The 18,503-nt window shown below is 41.5% G+C and overlaps 1 protein-coding gene across 9 annotated transcripts in view; it reads left to right on the top strand.

Moving 5' to 3' along the window:
• Positions 1–18,503, top strand: part of mvb12ba (multivesicular body subunit 12Ba) — a 159,499-nt gene that overhangs the window by 83,135 nt on the left and 57,861 nt on the right. For all 9 annotated transcript variants that reach the window (XM_080212253.1, XM_080212245.1, XM_080212246.1 and 6 more), the window contains one exon: positions 3,936–4,033. In XM_080212253.1, the coding sequence (XP_080068379.1) occupies positions 3,936–4,033 (98 nt within the window). The remainder of the gene's footprint in view (positions 1–3,935; positions 4,034–18,503) is intronic.

Genomic DNA, 18,503 nt, shown 5'->3' with positions numbered 1-18,503 from the left:
AATACTTGTTTTTGAATATGAAATTTGTGTGGTAATCTTTGATTTAAAACTGACATTAGGTACATACTTGATCGTTACTGATATGCAGAGCTTTTATAACCTCTGACTTGAAAAGAAATTGATCCAGTTTTCATTTAGATAGTGACAAAGAATGTTGGAAAAACTCAACAGGTCCAGCAACATCTGTACGGAGAGAAAACAGGGTTACTGTTTCAAGTGCATGTGGCTCTTAATCAGAACTAAAGAGGGAGAATTGTGTTAGATATTAAACTACAATTGAGAGATTGCAACAAGATGTAGTAATCTTAAGAACAGAAGACAAATGGCCTGGTTTTTTGGGGTGGTGGGTGGATTTGTGAGTGTGTGTTGCCATGATTGGTGAGGGAGGCATTGTGACAAATAAATGGTATTTTTTAAAGGTGTTTAAGATGGAAGAGAAAGGTTTCAGTCTAAAGTTGTTGAACTCATTAATGAGTCCTTAGGCACATTACAGCCCTAATCTGAAGATGAGATTCTGTTCCTCTGGCTTGCATTGAGTTTAACTGGAACATTGCAACAGGCCAAGGACGGACATGTGGGCATGAGAGCAAGGTGCTGAATTAAAATGGTGAGCGACAGGAAGGCTGGGGTTATGCATGTGCACTGAGCAAAGTAATGCAATCACCCAGTCTGCGTTTATTCTACCTAGAGCAGAAGAGACCACGTTGGCAGCAGTGAATACAATAGACCAAATTGAAGGAAGTACAACCGAAATACTGCTTAACCTGATGGGAGTGTGTAGGGCCTTGAATGGTGAGGAAGTAGAGGGGTTGGTTTTGCATCTTCTGTGATTACAAGGGAAGGAGCTGTGGGAAGGGGCTCAGGAGTGATGAATTTTGGGGGTGGGGATAGGGAGAAGTTGGGCATGATGGAGTGGACCTAGATATCATGGAGGGAGAGGTCCCGCTGTATGCTGATGGAGGTGAGGGGAAGATGTATATTGTGGTAGCAATAGTGGAGGATGATCCTTTAAATGCAGAAGCTGGTGGAGTGGAAAACGAGTGCAAGGAGTGCCCTATCATGACCCTGAGAGGGAAGGGCAGAAGTGCAGGAAATGGGTAGAATCTGGCTGAGTGCCCTATCAACCGCAGGTGGGGGGGGAACCTCGGCTAAGGAAAAAGGCAGACCTGTCAGAAGCACAGTTTTCGAAGGTGGCATCACCAGAACAGATGCATCAAAGAAAATGGGATGGTGTCCTTACGGGGAGCAGGATGTGAGGAGCTGTCATTGAGGCATCATCTGGGGATTGTTGAGATGGTGTAGGGCATCAGAGGAGTCACAAATGTAGGTGGGAAGAGATTAGATAAGGGGAGAGGATGGAGTCAAGATGCAGATAGGCTGGGCGAATGGGCCAGGAACTGGCACATGGAATTTAATGTTGGCAAATGTGAGGTTGTCCACTTTGGTAGGAATAATGGTAGGAAGGACTATTACTTACGTGGTGAAAAACTGCAGCATGCGACGGTGCAGAGGGGCCTCGGGGTCCTTGTGCATGAGTCGCAAAAACCCAGCCTGCAGGTGCAGCAGGTGGTCAGGAAGGCGAATGGGATGCTGGCCTTCATAGCAAGGGGGATTGAATATAAAAGTAGGGAGGTCTTGCTGCAGCTGCATAGGGCACTGGTGAGGCCGCAGCTGGAGTACTGTGTGCAGTTTTGGGCACCGCACTTATGCAAGGATATCTTGGCCTTGGAGGGAGTGCAGAGGAGGTTTACTAGGCTGATGCCGGAGTTGAGGGGGTTGAGCTATGAGGAGAGGCTGAATAAACTAGGCTTGTACTCGTTAGAGTTTAGAAGAATGAGGGGCGATCTCATTGAGACGTATAAGATGTTGAATGGGATGGATAGGATAGAGCTGGAGAGGCTCTTCCTGCTCAGAAAGGACAGTAGGACTAGAGGGCACAGCCTCAAGATAAAGGGGGGTGCAGTTTAGAACGGAGTTGAGGAGGAACTTCTTCACTCAAAGGGTGGTGAATCTCTGGAATTCTCTGCCCGTTGAAGTGGTGGAGGCTGCCTCGCTCAATATTTTTAAGACGCGGGTTGATAGGTTTTTGATAGGCAAGGGGATTAAGGGTTATGGGGAGAGGGCGGGAATGTGGAACTGAGCCATGACAGATCAGCCATGATCTTATTGAATGGCGGGGCAGGCTCGAAGGGCTAGATGGCCTACTCCTGCTCCTATTTCTTATGTTCTTATGTTCAGAAAAATTAGTTCAGTAGGGCAGGAACAGGCTGACATGATGGGCCTACCGGGATAGTCCTGTTCACGGGTTTTGGTAAGGAGGTAAAAGCGGGATGTCCGGAATTGGGAGACTGAGGTTGGAGGCTGGAGAGTGAGGATCTTTTGGAGGAGATGAGGTCAGTGATAGTCCTGGAAGTGATGGCTTTTCAGTGGTGGGGACATTGTCCAGGGGGAAGTAGGAGGAAATGTCTGAGAGTTGTCACTGTTCCTCTGAGGAAGAGATGTGTATGCCAGACAACAGCAGCCCCACCCTTGTCGATGGGTTTGATGACAAAGTCAGGCTTGGGCTTGACAGAGCAAAGTGCAGCAAGTTCTGAAGGAGACAGGTTAGAGTGGATGAGAGGAACAGAGAAATTGAGATGGCTGATGTCAAGTTGATGGTTCTCAACAAAAAGCTCGAACAGTTAAGAGGCTGGAGGGAGGGGCCCAGGTGGAGGGAGAATACTGGAAGCAGGTGATCGAATCCATTGAACGGTGGGGGTGGTGGGGGGCAAAGAAGCAAACACGGAGACAATGGAGACAGAAGAGTTTCAGCATCTTGTCGAATCCTAAATTTGTTGCGGTAAGGATGTAAGGGTAAGAAGCAGAGTCCTTTGCTGAGTACTGTACATTCAATCTCAGAGTGAAAGGTCAGAGGGTATGGTGAGCACACAGCAAGGGCTGGGGTTAAGAGAGATAGGGGCTGAGGGACTGGAAAGAGTACATGATTCCTGGATGAGTGTTGATATCAATGATTGCTGCCGCTTAACACTTGAAAGGGAGAGATAAGGTTTCTATTCAGGCATCAAATAAGATGAAGAGTGAAATGAAACTGGGGATAAGGACAGCTCTGAGATAGTGAGTTGGATTCTATTGAAGGTAGATATTGAGTGTCTGCATATCGTGGTGCGTCGATCTCCGGATGTGCCAAGAATAGCAGTCCGAGGAATGTTGCATGTCCTGGGGTTACCAATAATCCTGAATGGATTTGAAAGGTGAGAGGTGGAACTTCAGTTGGAATCCAAGTGGGGGGAGTAGGAGACAGAGAAAGTTGGTGAGGAAGGAAACGTGGCTGTGAAAGCAAGTTTTAGTAAACACCTTGTCAAACACCACGAGGGAAATGGACGCCAGTGAAGGTGGACAGGGTGAAAGAGATGAATGGAAATCCTGTCAGAGAGAAGAGCAGTACTTCCTTAGGGTAACCAAGATGTGGAGGTGCTGGCGTTGCACTGGTGTGGGCACAGTAAGAAGGCACACAACACAGGTTAACGCCCAACAGGTTTATTTGGTATCACAAACTTTTGGAGCGTGCTCCTCCATCAGACGAGTGGAGCTCCGAAAGCTTGTGATTCCAAATAAACCTGTTGGACTTTAACCTGGTGTTGTGAGACTTCTTATTGTTCATTAGAGTAGGCATTCCTGGAAGAGAAGTGGCGAAGAGTTAAACAGTATAAATACCACCCTATTTTCTATTGTCTTCAGCTATGACGAAAGGTCACCCAGATACGAAACATTAGCTCTATTCTCTCACCAGGGTTGCTGTCAGACCTGCTGAGATTTTATAGCATTTTCTGTTGTTGACCAAGAAAATGTCAACTCAACAATTAAAAAAAGACCAGGATGACTGTAGCTTGAAATCTCCTATTTTGATGGGAAATATGATTTTTGTTTTGTTCCAGGCACATATCCCTGACACTTCCTGCTAGTTTCCGAGGTAAGATGCATGGCACCAGACCTGACTTTGAACACCAGACCTCCAACCTATACGCCATATCAGGTGAGTGCCCCAATATGTGGGGGGTCTGCACTGAAACATTTCTCTTTCAGGTCAAGTGCTATTATATGCCATATTAGCATAACTTATTTGTGAAAGTACTGTTTTTAATGATACGGTTTGATCAATTTCGTTGAACAAGAAATAATCTTGCAATATAATTAGGTGGCCAAAGTTGCCAGGTGCCGTCAAGTCACCCGAACACATTAGTACAATGCAAATAATATCCAGCTGCTTTCTTTTCAAAATAGCTTACCCGTTTGACCTCAAAGTGCTTCAGGGGAGTTTTTTATACTATCTGTTTCCATTTCTAGGGAACATTTGCCTATATGAAATTAAGGAGACTCTTGGCAAGATTATGTTATTTTATTGAATACAGCTCCTCTCCCTTATTTTCAGAACATTCCTTATTAATGTCTCGCTCTCTGTATCGCTATTTTGAAATCTCCAGCTGCGAAGCAAATGACTTTTTGTTTCTATTTCTTTTTTTGAAGAAGTTGTTTTTCATATCCAGCTCGTGGACCAATAATGAAGTTGAAAAGAAACTAAGGAATTGCTTCAGTTTTTTAATAAGACCGACAATTGTGTTAGCTCTGAATTACAAGTCTTACTTTTGGATTGACCAGGACTGACGTAAGGATTCAGTGCTTTACTAGTTGAGTGGTTAAAAAATGGAGGTGCAAACAAATAAAACTCAATATTTTGGTCTGATCTGTGGACTTTTAAAGCCACTGTATTTATTTAGCAGGTTATATTATTGTAAAGTGAAAGGGTATCTTTTGACCAGTTTGTAGTAACCCATTTTATCTCGGGCACAATATACAGTGAGATAGACTGAGGGGACAAGAGTCCTTACATCAAGAATCAGGTGACGGTCCAACACAACTTGGCACATCATAACATTCAGGGCTATGGGCCACATGCTGGCAGATGGGATTAGATGGGAGTTCAGGTGTTTGTAATATGTCGGCATGGAGCCAGTGGGCCAAAGGATCTTTTCTGAGCTGTATAATTCTATGATTTGTTGAGCACTTTATCAAGGAAAAGCAATACTTATCAGACTGTACTATTGCACTTAAATTAAACTCCAATAAACTCTGTCAGTCTTGTCACAAGAGTCTTCAATAAACAGTCTCAAATCTACACCAGCTATCTACTTCTGACAAGTGCTTCCAAGGATTCACTGCAGCCTATCCACAGGTCCCTATCATAAGAACATAAGAAATAGGAGCAGGAGTAGGCCAACTAGCCCTTCGAGCCTGCCCTGCCATTCAATAAGATCATGGCTGATCTGTCGTGGCTCAGTTCCACATTCCCACCCTCTCCCCATAACCCTTAATCCCCTCTCTCATCAAAAACCCATCAACCCGCGTCTTAAAAATATTTAGTGAGGCAGCCTCCACCACTTCAACGGGCAGAGAATTCCAGAGATTCACCACCCTTTGAGTGAAGAAGTTCCTCCTCAACTCTGTTCTAAACCGCACCCCCCCTTTATCTTGAGGCTGTGCCCCCTAGTCCTACTATCCTTTCTGAGCGGGAAGAGTCTCTCCACCTCTATCCTATTCATCCCATTCATCATCTTATACGTCTCAATGACATCTCCCCTCATTCTTCTAAACTCTAATATCACCAATTTTGAACTTGTTTGTCCGAAAACACCCAATCAATAAGGCTGGGACATGGTTGGCTGAAACATAGAAACCCTGCAGTGCAGAAGGAGGTTATTCAGCCCATCAAGTCTGCACTGACAACAATCCCACCCAGGCCCTATCCCTATAGAACATAGAACACTACAGCACAAACAGGCCCTTCGGCCCACAAGTTGCGCCGATCACGTCCATACCTACCAAGCCGTAGAACTATCTAACTCCCAAACCCGTTAAATCCCAGTTACTCATCCAGAAGTCTTTTAAAAGACCCCAGCGAGTTTGCCTGTACCACCAACGACGGCAGCCGATTTCACTCACTCACCACCCTCTGAGTGAAAAACTTACCCCTAACATCTCCTCTGTACTTGCTTCCCAGCACCTTAAACCTGTGTCCTCTCATAGCGACCATTTCAGCCCAGGGAAATAGCCTCCGAGAATCTACCCTATCTATTCCTCTCAACATTTTATAAACCTCTATCAGGTCGCCTCTCAACCTTCGTCTCTCCAGGGAGAACAGATCTAGCTTCCTCAACTTACCTTCATAAGGCATGCCTCCCAATCCAGGCAACATCCTTGTAAATCTCCTCTGCACCCCCTCAATAGCTTCCACATCCTTCCTGTAGTGAGGCGACCAGAACTGCGCACAGTACTCCAAGTGGGGTCTGACAAGGGTCTTATAAAGTTGCAGCATTACCTCCCGACTCTTAAACCCAATCCCTCGATTAATGAAGGCCAATACACCATACTTGACCACATCCTCCACCTGCGAGGCCGATTTAAGCGTCCTATGGACCCGGACCCCAAGATCCTGCTCCTCAACACTGCTAAGACTCCTACCCTTGATATTGTACTCCTTCATCCCATTGGTCCCGCCAGAATGGACCACTACACATTTATCCACGTTGAAGTCCATCTGCCACTTCTCTGCCCAGTCTTGCATCCTATCTATGTCACGCTGCAACTTCTGACGTCCGTCCAGACGACATCAACCATAATCCCACATATTTACCCCAGTAATCCCTCTAACCTATACATGCTAGGATACTAAGGGGCAATTTAGCATGGCCAATGCACCTTACTTTTGGACTGTGGGAGGAAACCCACGCAGACATAGGGAGAATGTGCAAACTCCATACAGACAGTGACCCAAGCTGGGAACCTACGTCCCTAAAGTTTCAGGGTCTGTAGTCATCAATTTGGGCTTTTCCTGTTGTCTAGGGCTGTTTTTGATCTTTGGAACATCTCACCAGAGTAGTCTTATGGGTTTGGTTAGTCTGATGATGCTCGCCACGAGGTACAAGGAACTGGAGATGCTGTGCTGCTGAACTGCCAATTGAAGGGTGCTCTGTGGAGACACAAAGAATATACGAAGCGAGAGAGAGCTGGGGCTCCAGATTGCCACTTTTATTTCCCCTGCACACCTTTCTTGAAGATCCTGTAGTCTGGGTCCAATCTAGCATCAGGCGGGACAGGAAGACCCAATGAGGTGCCCACTTTACATTTTTGGATGTCACAAAACATAGTTTTGAACCTTTAACTGGCAAGTGCAATCCTGGTCATGCTATGCCTCTGGCCTCCTAATGAGCTGGGTGCCACAAGGCTGGGTAGTATTCTTCTAACAAAGCAGGTTCACCGGAGGTGTAAACGATGATTCACTCTGAAACCGTGTGGTCGTTAGCATCTGGCCAGGGAATTCCAGACCCATTTGATTTTGATGGGAAGTAGATTGTCCAAGGCCTGGCTGCATGAAGACTGTCTGTTCCAGCTCTGCAGTTTGCAAATTGCAGAGACCGGTTAGCATTAAACTTGGCTTCCACATTGAATTTTTGCCCACGCTAGTGGAAAAATCAAAATTTCTGTAACAATCCTGGGGGTAATGGGTCACCTAACCGCAACATGGTTTGGCTATTGTGACTTTTTTTGTGAACTGGCCTTTATTCCAAGTTAGCACGTGCTATTGAGGATTCGAGGATTGAAGCATAGCTGCCGTAGCTCAATTGAAGCATTTGTTTCTACCCTTTAAAAATCATTTGATCACAAAATTTAGAGAGAAATAGTGATGTTTTGGTGAAAAGCTGAACCAATAAAGAACATTGTGCTTTTAATTCCATTAGGTGACGTGGTCATTTTCACGTTTAATTGGGAGGGGGTGGGGGGGCAATGCAGGCATTGTTAATAGCCTACACTTGTAAATTAACACATTTACCGTTAATCATATGTTTTGTGTTTGTTGCTGTGCTGGTGTTGACAGGTGGGCAGGTTTATTCTTGGAAAAAAAACATGTGGGTGCTGTCAGGCATCCGGAAGCAGGGTTGTTGGGATTGATGAATTGCCTGCTTCCTTGATTAAGCCTTCAGTCACTCGCAACAGCAAAACCAGGAACAGGATTTCGAATAGAATGTGTCAAATTCATTTGGTTCTGGGTTGTTGCAGATGTTGCAGCTTGTGTCATGTATTAACAAAATGTGTATTCTGACACCTCTCCTGTTTGTGCACTATTTGCTTATTGGCATTCATAGTGGAAAATATTGAAACCTTGGATCGATGTCATTCTTGATTCAAGTTGTGCTTATGATGTTGTAGTTATTGGAAGACCTGTTTTGTATCAAGAGAGGAATAGTTTTCAAACATGTGTTGGCCTTCTTTATTTTTGTGTTACTTTCTGTTGGCATTGTTTACAATCTGTTCTTTTAGCACATTATAACTTCATAATTAAGATGATTGTATAGTCTTTCCTCTTTAAGCAAACTATAACTTTCCAGCTTTTGAAGAGGCATCATAAATTAGTAATCCTTTGTTTAACTGTCTTGCCAGAAATGTTTAGCTGATGGAATGAAGTTGTGAGGCACCTGGCACGTGTGTCATGTGTATTCTGCCTGCAACTTGAATTAAATACGCAGCAAGCAAATACAGATTTCAGTGCGGGAACCATCAGTCTTGATGGTCCCAACTAACACGTAAGTAATGAACTGTTTGCTCCGATGTGGAGGCCAAGTGGTTAGCACTGCTGCCCCTCAGCGCCAAGGACCCGTGTTTGATTCCCAGCTTGGGTCATTGTCTGTGCGGATCCTACATGTTCTCCCCATGCCTGCATGGTTTTCCTCTGGGTGCTCCAGTTTCCTCCCACAGTCCAAAAGACGTACTGGTTAATGAATTGGCCATGCTAAGTTCTCCCCTAGTGTACCCAAACAAATGCTAGAATGTGGCGACTGGGGGATTTTCACAATAACTTCATTGCAGTGTGAAGGTAAGCCAATTTATGACTTAATAATCAATTTTAAACTCTAAAAATGTTGCAAAATTATTTAAAAGGTTGTTTGTTTACATCGAACAAGTTGTGCTCCAAGGTGCTTCAGTACGACTAAGATGTGTATAATATTCACTGTGTGCATTCTGAGTCATTCAGCCTGGGGGGGCGGTTCTGCTCCTGTTGGTCTCCAGTGTGGCCAGTATCCCTTTAGACTGTGCCTCCTTCTCTGAAATTGCTATTAGCAGTAAAAGTGGACTTTCCTTCAATGCTGCTTTCCATCTTTTCACAGTGAGTCTTGGTTGTTGCTTCAGTATCCATTTTCCCATTGTCATTCAAATCGTACTCTCTTCTGTACTGTAGTTCTGCTGAGCTAAGGACTTTTGCATGACCAATTGGCCTGCTGCTCTCTAATTTACTACTTTATGAAAAAAGTTTATATTTTGGGAATACAGGTAAAATATAAGCTCTTTCAAAAAAGGAAGCATTTTGATGGCACAATAATTTTAAGTTTTAAAGTTTATTTATTTGTGTCACAAGTAGCCTTACGTTGACACTGCAGAGAAGTTACTGTGACAATCCCCTAGTTGCCACACTCTGGCGCCTGTTGGGTACACTAAGGGAGAATTTAGCATGGCCAGTGCACCTAACCAGCATGTCTTTTGGGCTGTGGGAGGAAACCCCCATGCCCAGCCATGGGGAGAACGTGCAGACTCCGCACAAACAATCACCCAAGCTAGGAATTGAACCTGGGTCCCTGGTGCTGTGGGAGCAGTGCTATCCACTGTGTACCACCATGTTGCAATTTGAAGTACAAATACAAGTGCTACGTTAATGGGATACACCGGTTCAGTGTTATGAAAATGATCTCTGAGTCAAAATCCTAAATGAAAGGTAACTTCTCTCTCCAAGAGGATGAAAGTATTGTGGAGGACAGTCAGTCACCTCCAGCCCAGGTCACTTACAAGTTTGAAAGTTTAGGCAGTTGTTCTTTTCAGTTGTGACGTAATTAAGTGGATAAGCTGCAATGACGTGCAGATGCTGTCTGTAATACACTGTAAATTCTCATAATGTACTTCTTACCAGTGGGTCGTTGGTCAGATATTTCTGTGTATAAACTGCATAGTTTCAGCAGTTTTCACAAAGAAAATCCTCTTAATAGCCTACTGTTTAGCTGATAGATTTATATAATTTCTTTTAGAACCGTGTCTTTAACAAATTGGCATATATTGAGCTCGACTCAGCAGTACAGAAGTTTATGTGCGTCATTTTGGGAGATTTTACAGTACAGAATGCATTTCTTAACAAATTCCTTGAGCAATAATGCTTTAATGTCTTGTATTGATGGAGTATGAGACAGCTGTTACAGTTATTGGTTGTAAAAAGCCGTTGAAACCAATATATGTTTGTGTCATTTTATTCCTTGGAAAATATATAATTTATGGAGCAATAAAGTGGCTAATTATTTGTGCTGTAGAAGCTGGTGGAAATGTACACTACTCAAAACATTTGTCACAAAAAATCTGCAGTTTTTAATTAGTAACAGTATGCTGACCCTTCAATTAAGGAGCTACTAGTTGCATTAAAACTTCAATTATGTGACAGCTTTGAAATGAATTGGCAAACTACCTCAAAGGCAACTTAAAACCCAAGTCAGCATTTAGTGTGTGCTATGACTCCACCTGCTAATAAATCTAACCAGATTTGGAACCATTGACCATTGTCCTTAAGTGATGGAAGCTAGAATGAGGCCGCTAATACTAATATCATAAGTTAGTAATATAAATGCTAGAAAATTGCAGTTGAAATTTGCTGTGAATGTGGTTCACCTGGGTAAAATGGAAAGACCTTTATGAAGAACGCATGGCATTAATGTCGAGGAAATAGGTGTTTTTTTTTTGTGGATTTCTAACTCCGTTTCAGTGGAAAGAAAATATATAAACTGTAGAACTTGGGCTTCCTGTGGGAATATTTTCTCCATCAAAATAAAATTCCAGACATCACTGCATATCAATTTTTAGACTTGTTAGTTTTCTTGTAATCAGTGATCCCAAAGTTGTAGGACTGATTAGTAAAATATTGCAGATGTTGAAAATTTGGCATGTTTAAAAAAATGCTAGAAATAATAAAATAAATACTGGAAGTACTTGGTGGCAGGCAGCATCTCTGGAAGGAGAAACAGTTGGGGTCTTTAGTTTGATGACTTCTCATCAGAACTGGAAAAAATTAAGAGATGTTTAGTGCTTAAAGCCCATTAAAGAGACAGAAAGAAGAAAACAAAAAGAGGGAAGGGAATGTCTGTGAAAGGGTGCAAGGTGAGAAGATAAATGACCAAAGGTTAATGCCATAAGGTAAAATGGGGCAGTAATGGGATAACAAAGGATGTGTCCAAACTAACTGTTGCTGGTGACTTGAGGTTAGGATTTAAAATTGTTGGACTCAATCTTGTGTCTGTAATAGCCCTAATCAAAAGATGAAGTGCTGTTCTCAAGTTTACATTGAATTCCATTGGAATTGTGTAGGACACCAAAGACCACTGACTTATCCAGGTGGGAGTGAGACGGAGAACTAAAATGATGTGGTGCCTAGGAGCTCAGGACCACACTTGTAGATTAAGTGGAGAGGTCCTGCAAAGAAGCTATCCAAACTGTGTCTGTTTGTCATTTTCACTGCTCCCTCGAGTACAAGAGATTGCATTATAAGTACATTTATATTGAATTGAAAGAAGTACAATTTAATCACCATTTTACCTGATAGGAATGATATTATATGCCATATGTTTGCATGGGAGGGGGTGGGAGTGTTGGGGTGACTTGAGTAGTGGACTAAGGCTCGGGAATGGAATTGTCCCTTTTGCAATGCTGAATGGAAGAAGAAGAGGAGATGGTGTCACATTGGACACAGCAGGAAGAATGGAGAATGGTCTGCTGAATGTTGGAGACAGGTGGGATGCAAGGTGAATACAATGGGAACTCGATTGTAATCCTGGGATGGAGGGGTAAGTGTGAGAGGAATGGAATGGACACCATTGAAGAAGCCCTGTGGTCCTCAACTGAGGAAAAAGAAAGAGAAAATAGAAGATTGCATCACCAGAAGGCGCATGAATGAGGCAGAGAAACTAGGAGAATGGAATAGAACCTTTGCAGGAAATGGGTTGGGATGAAGTGTAGCCAATGCAGTTGGGACTGTTGGAAAGGTTAGTCACTTTTAACTTCTTCCTAAAATTTAGAAAAAACTGGCGATGTTTTTTGAGAGACTGAAGGAAGAGTTTTTCCCAGGAAGTGGGAGAAGGAAGACTGCTGGAAAAGAAAGTGATGGGAACAGCAGGTAAGTGCTAATTAGGCGATTTCATTGAATTAATGAGCACTCATAGCATGACCATGTTTATTGTTCCAGAAGTACTGCTATAATTGTCAAATGGTTAAGTAGGAAATGATTACCGTCTTCCAATTATTTTTCAATTTTGTTTCTGCTGGAAATTCAAATACTTGAACTGTCTTTCCATTATTGAATAAATGGACTTTGAGCTTCAGAATACAGCACTGGCAGTACTCTAGTCAAGTTGCAGCCTACCGCCAGCAAATGGATATACTTTGTAAAAGCCCAAGCATGAGATGGCAGTTTTGAAATCACAGAAGAATAGTGCATTTTTGTCTTAAGCTTAGTTTCTATCTAAAGTGCCATCATTTGGCACAAAATAATCCAGTGAGAGAAATTCAGAGAGTAATGTCTGTCGCAGTTTGTGAACCTTACTCTTTCATATCTTCTGTTTTGTCAAAGGAGTTGCATTTAATTCTTGGTTATACTTTGAGTTGAAATAGACCTGCTGAAATTCCGTGTCCTGCAACAGTAATGTTGAATGTTTAGGTATGTGTATATCATCTGTTTTTGTTTAAATATTTCTAAAACTGGAATAGCTCTGATGCAATACAAATAAATGAAAGCTTTATTTGCCTGTGTTCACTGATAGCTAATCTTTATGGTTCAATACTATAGATGGAGGACCTGACTAAGGAAGAAATGAAGCTGTAATGTAATATTCAAGCAGAAGTCATAATGTTTTGTTCTGAAGAGATAGAAAAGAGCTTTCCTTATTGCAAGAGAAACTGAAAGATAGCTTTAGGTTGGTGGAATGGAATTAGTGCTCTCTGCTCTTGCTGTTCACATTTTACATTATGGATTAAAAAGGGCAGCACAGTGGTTAGCATTGCTGCTTCACAGCGCCAGGGACCTGGGTTCGATTCCTGGCTTGGGTCACTGTCTGTGTGGAGTCTGCACGTTCTCCTCATGTCTGCGTGGGTTTCCTCCAGGTGTTCTGATTTCCTCCCACACTCTACAAAGATGTGCAGGTTAGGTGAATTGGCCGTGCTAAACTACCCCTTGGTGTCAGGGGGTTTAGCTAGGGTAAATGTATGGGGTTATGGGGATAGGACCTGAGTGGGACTGTAGGATTGTATGATTTGGAATTGCAGAAACTTGCAAGAGAGAACCAGCTTCCAAAATGTGCCAGTTTTCAGGATATGTCTGTTTGTTATCCATGATCTAGTGATTTTAGAAGAAACTTTGTGACTTTCAAGTTATGAACTGGATTGTGCAGTGCATCACTGGCTGTAAATGTTTTCTCTGAAATGTCTTGCACATTTTTCCCATTCAAAAGCAGTAATGCCTCGCATTGATTAAATTAGAATGCTGTTACAGTGGATTCTAATGGATGAAAATGTTACATATAACCAGATGTTCATATTTAAGACATGGCAATTAAAAGCGTGCTTGCAAAATTGAGTCTGCATTGTGCACTTTATGGTCAGAGTTGTATACATGTGGGTTAGGCAGACTGAGATTTCAAAACTTTGTAGTCCTTGTTTTAGGTGAGTTTTTGATGAATTGAATCCAATTACACTCATTAACGTAGAATCTCAACTGGAGTTCCCGGCTAGCTTTGCATTAATTGATCCTTTGATAGGCATGTGGTGCCCAGTCTAGTTTTTTGGTTGTCTTGTGCCATGGACAACTACTGCCCATGGAATTGGCTAACTTCATTCTGAACCGGCTGCCTGTGCTACTCAAAATGTGGAGATGCTGGTGTTGTGCTGAGGTGGGCACAGTAAGAAGTCTCACAACAACAGGTTAAAGTCCAGCAAGTTTATTTGGAATCATGAGCTTTCGTAGCACCGCTCCTTCCTCAGGTGACTGGACTCCAAAAGCTTGTGATTCCAAATAAACCTGCTGGACTTTAACCTGATATTGTGAGACTTCTTACCGTGCTACTCAAAGTTTGATGCTCTCTGATTTCTTACACTCAATGAGTCCCTGATGCAACTTTCTCTGAGAATTTCAAACTGTGCTCCATCATGGCAATGCAACCTAGTCATTCGCACAGAGTCTTATTTGCTAAATCCACTATTAATAAGGGCAGTGGACAGAATTTGCAATGTAGGTCCATCAATCACTAATAGGCAAGCGCATCTTGAGATGTTCTACCAAGTTGTGTTTTGGCACCTAGGAAAATGAGAAGAATGAACAAATTTTTGTTATTTGAGGGTTATTAAAGGTGGGATAAAGCTGGTTTCTGATCAGTAATATTAAGGTGTTTAAAACAAAAATTACAAGATGTTAACTTCTTAACCGCTAACCACTGAGAGGCTGAAATTTCAGCATTAGGTTTGATTATTGGATCATCCTCTGAAATGGCTTCAAATGTTTGTACTGACTAATACCTACTGATTTATACCTGGTAAAAGAAGCACCATATTTAGGTAGAAAAATTGATTATGAAGAGAAAAAGAACAATAATGATACAGATTTTACTGAGAGTAGTTGGGGTGTGGAATAGACTGCCTGTTGTGATAGTGGAGTTGGACACTTTAGGAACTTTCAAGCGGTTATTGGATAGGCACGTGGAGCACTCTAGAATTATAGGGAGGGGATAGCTTGATCTTGGGATTGGACGTAGCTTGGCACAACATTGAGGACCGAAGGGCCTGTACTGTGCTGTAATGTTCTATGATTCTATGTTATGTATGCAGTTGATTAATCTTGAGAGCTGAAATCAGTTCAAAGCACTAGTCATCAAATTGTTTTTTTTTGTTAAGTTACTTGCATTAAAGTTTAGCTACAATTTTTCTTCTTGGAACCAAAGGATTAATTTACAGCGTTCATACCTTGAAAAATTGAACCCTGTTTGTGCAATGTCTTGTTATTCTCTTGTTCCAAAATCAACTTTATGCAATGTAGCACATTAGTTTGGATGTTGCAAAATGTGCATCACATATGAATTATGTGTTCCCAAATTGGGGGAAGTGTTTTGGAATGAATTATGGTTTCTCAAATTGGGGAAAATGTTTTGGGATGGACTTGTGCTGTTCCATGTGTTGTCGCAAGCCATTTTAGATTAGGTGAAAAATAATTGAATAGTTCAAGGATTTTATAATATTGCGATTTAACTGAGAACCATAAGCTTATAAAACTTTGAGTATTTTTACTGTTACATGAAAAAAACCTTGCAAAGCATTCATATCTTGGCTTTTAATGTGGATGGAACCTACTATGAGATCCAATTATTTTAATAGCCTTTAGATGACTGACAATTAACAGACTGTGTAGACAGGTTTTCCTTTTAAACCAGTAAAATTGAGGGTAGTTCGGAAAATATCAGAGCAGCAAGATGACAATGAATTTTGATTTCCTGGAACCAATATTAGAGTCCTTATTAAAGTATGTGCATCTGCTTTTAATTTACTCCAAATAATTGGAAAATGCAATGAAGCTTTCCAATTAAGGCACTGCTTTTATGCTGTTTAATAATACCCCCATAATATTATAGCTTATGAAGTGACAGGTGAGCTGTTATATGAATAAAACATAAAGGCAGCAATAAGGGACAGAAAGTGTAGACAGTTGTGGGCTTTTAAATGCAGGATGTGATTTGCATATATTAATCTGTTCTTTTCAGCTTATCAGGCTTTCTTCAGTAGTTGAAGTAAAAATAGCCTTGACAGGCAATGGCATGCTTCATTTTTTTGAGGATTTATTACATGTATAATTCCAGATCTTTAATAATAAGATATGACTGATTTTCATAGTTCCACAGAATTGAAGGAATTCGGCTAATTGTTCCAGATGGTGCATTCTGATTATGCAAAATTACTTTTCATGCTGATTTTTTTTTTTGTTTGGTTTTGTTATTTTGATAGAATTCAAATAAAATTAATTTTTGCATACAATCTTTTATCTCTCCTACCGAGGTACATCATTTATTGTAACCTCAAAATTAATTTTCATCTGAGTTCCTCCCCTCACTGGCTCATTAAATGTCTAAGCTTGGTTCTGTTTTCTACATGAGTCTGGCATGTTTTCTCATTCATTTTTTAAAAATTTCAAAGTGTTCAAAATGTATACTATAACGTGCTGCTCTTCCTCTGTTAGCTTAACCCGCTAGGTGATGTTGATGAACACAAACAGCTGTTCGGGCTACTTCTATTGATTTTTCAAAGAAGGGTTTGGCATATTAAACCATAAATGAATGAACACCACAATTTGAAGCACTGCTTTTTTTCAAAGCAACACACCATTTCCCCATTATGGGAGTGGCCAGACAACCTCATGCCAATGCCTTTCCCAACAAGTTTGTTGGAAAATGGTTTTCCTTTCTATTATATGTCTTCTAACAAATACAATGTTGTGGCTCAGGTTTGGAAAGTAGGAATGAACAGGAGTAGAATAACTCTTGCTCAGGATTTAAATGTTGTTCCCCCCCACCCTGCCCCGCCTCCTTCTTCTTCCTGAGGAAGCACCTTTATCATCCCAGGTCTTTGCGCTTTGGGGAATTCACAGCTGTGATTTGACTTGTATAGCTCTTGGTAATTGTTAAAAATGTATACGGCATGGGCATACCGGCTATTCTTGCCATGCTCCTGCTGCAGCGAAGTCGGAGAATTTGGCGCCCCAGCCAAATCTTCCGTTCACTGCAGCAGGATGGTAAAATCCCAACAGAACCAAGTTTAGACAAGGTCAGAGAATCTCTCCCAGAATTTCTAATGGTATGTTTGATTTTTGTGTATCAAAATGATGGTTAGGGATTCTGTTTTATTGTATTTATGTGGAAAATGAGCAACATAATCGATGATATGACAAATGTTGAAAAAGTTGATATATTCAGACATTTCTCTTCCACCTTTATAATACTTATTCCAGTGAGAAGTTAAGCAATGTACAGTCAGGGTGCTGAGAATTTTATTTGACATTGGTCATGAATTCTACATCTTTGGTCAATCAACTGAACACTTTTAATAGCATTGATTGCCTAATACATTTGATTTGGCAAAACAGATACTATTGATCAAATTACAACTTTAATTTCCAGATTTCTTCACCGTGAATACCATTATTAAGAGAGACCATTAAATTGTGTGAATTTTTGGGTTGAGACATCATGCTGTAGTTCTCACCTCCATTAAGTATGTTATTAAAGAAAAATTCTGCGGATGCTGGAATCTGAAAGAATAACAGAAAATGCTGGAAAAACTCAGCAGGTCTGGCAGCATCTCCGGAGAGAGAATAGAGCCAATGTTTCGAGTCAGGATGACCCTTCATCAGAGCTGTTATAGTAGTGCCCAAAAATCTGTTATCCGGCACACTTCAGGGTTAGGAACTGCTAGTTAATCAAGTACGCTGGTTAACTGAGATGTGAGGTGACTTCCGTATTTTCATCGACCGAGAGAGCTGTAAAATGATTACGTGGGTGTTGAGAACTATGGGAGCACATAAATTGAGTGAATGGTGCCAAGGAGTGAAGATGCTGCAGAATGGTGGGAGGCTGACAGTGGAGTGAGGACAAGCCATCTCCAACCCAAAACAGAACCCAACACCCCAGAATTCTGGTTAGTAGAGTGCCAGATAACACAAATTTTACCGTCGTATTATTTCAACAGTTGAATTCAAAATGTAATTGCTGGTATGAGGTTACCATGTAGTGTGCAGTGAAATAAAGCTTGACGATTGCCACAGTTTAAAATATATAAGTTGTTGTGAGAGCATGTTATTTGCTCTTGGTCATGTCATAACATCTAATGGTGGCCAAAAAATCGGTTGACCAACACATAATCCTATTTCCCACCTTCCTACCCAGGCAAAGCTCTGTCTATCACATGTAGGATGAAATCCAGGCCAATGTGTTCCAACTGCACCTATTTTTGCATTGAGGTGACATTGATGATTCTGATGACCTTCTTCTTAACCTTCAAATTTATAAACCGTACCTACCCCTACGGATACATCTGGAAATGTATTAATATTGCAGGATCTTTAGACCAGTATGTTAATAATTCTAAGAGGATCAGGATAGATGTTTTGTTATGATTTAACCAGAACAACATGAAAGTATTCATCAATGTAGTGGGCACCAGCCAATGTCTGTTCGGCTTAGTTTATGTTTATTTATTATTGTCACAAGTAGGCCTACATCAAAAATGCAATGAAGTTACTGTGAAAATCCCCTAGTTGCCACATTCAGGCGCCTGTTCAGGTACAGTGAGGGAGTATTTAGTATGGCCAATGTACCTACCCAGCACATCTTTTG

The sequence above is a fragment of the Carcharhinus amblyrhynchos genome, chromosome 25, assembly GCF_965287045.1.
Source record: "Carcharhinus amblyrhynchos chromosome 25, sCarAmb.v2.hapA, whole genome shotgun sequence".
In the NCBI taxonomy this organism is placed as follows: domain Eukaryota; kingdom Metazoa; phylum Chordata; class Chondrichthyes; order Carcharhiniformes; family Carcharhinidae; genus Carcharhinus; species Carcharhinus amblyrhynchos.
The sequence above is the reverse complement of the archived record's forward strand: the minus strand, read 5'-3'. Positions and strand labels throughout refer to the sequence as shown.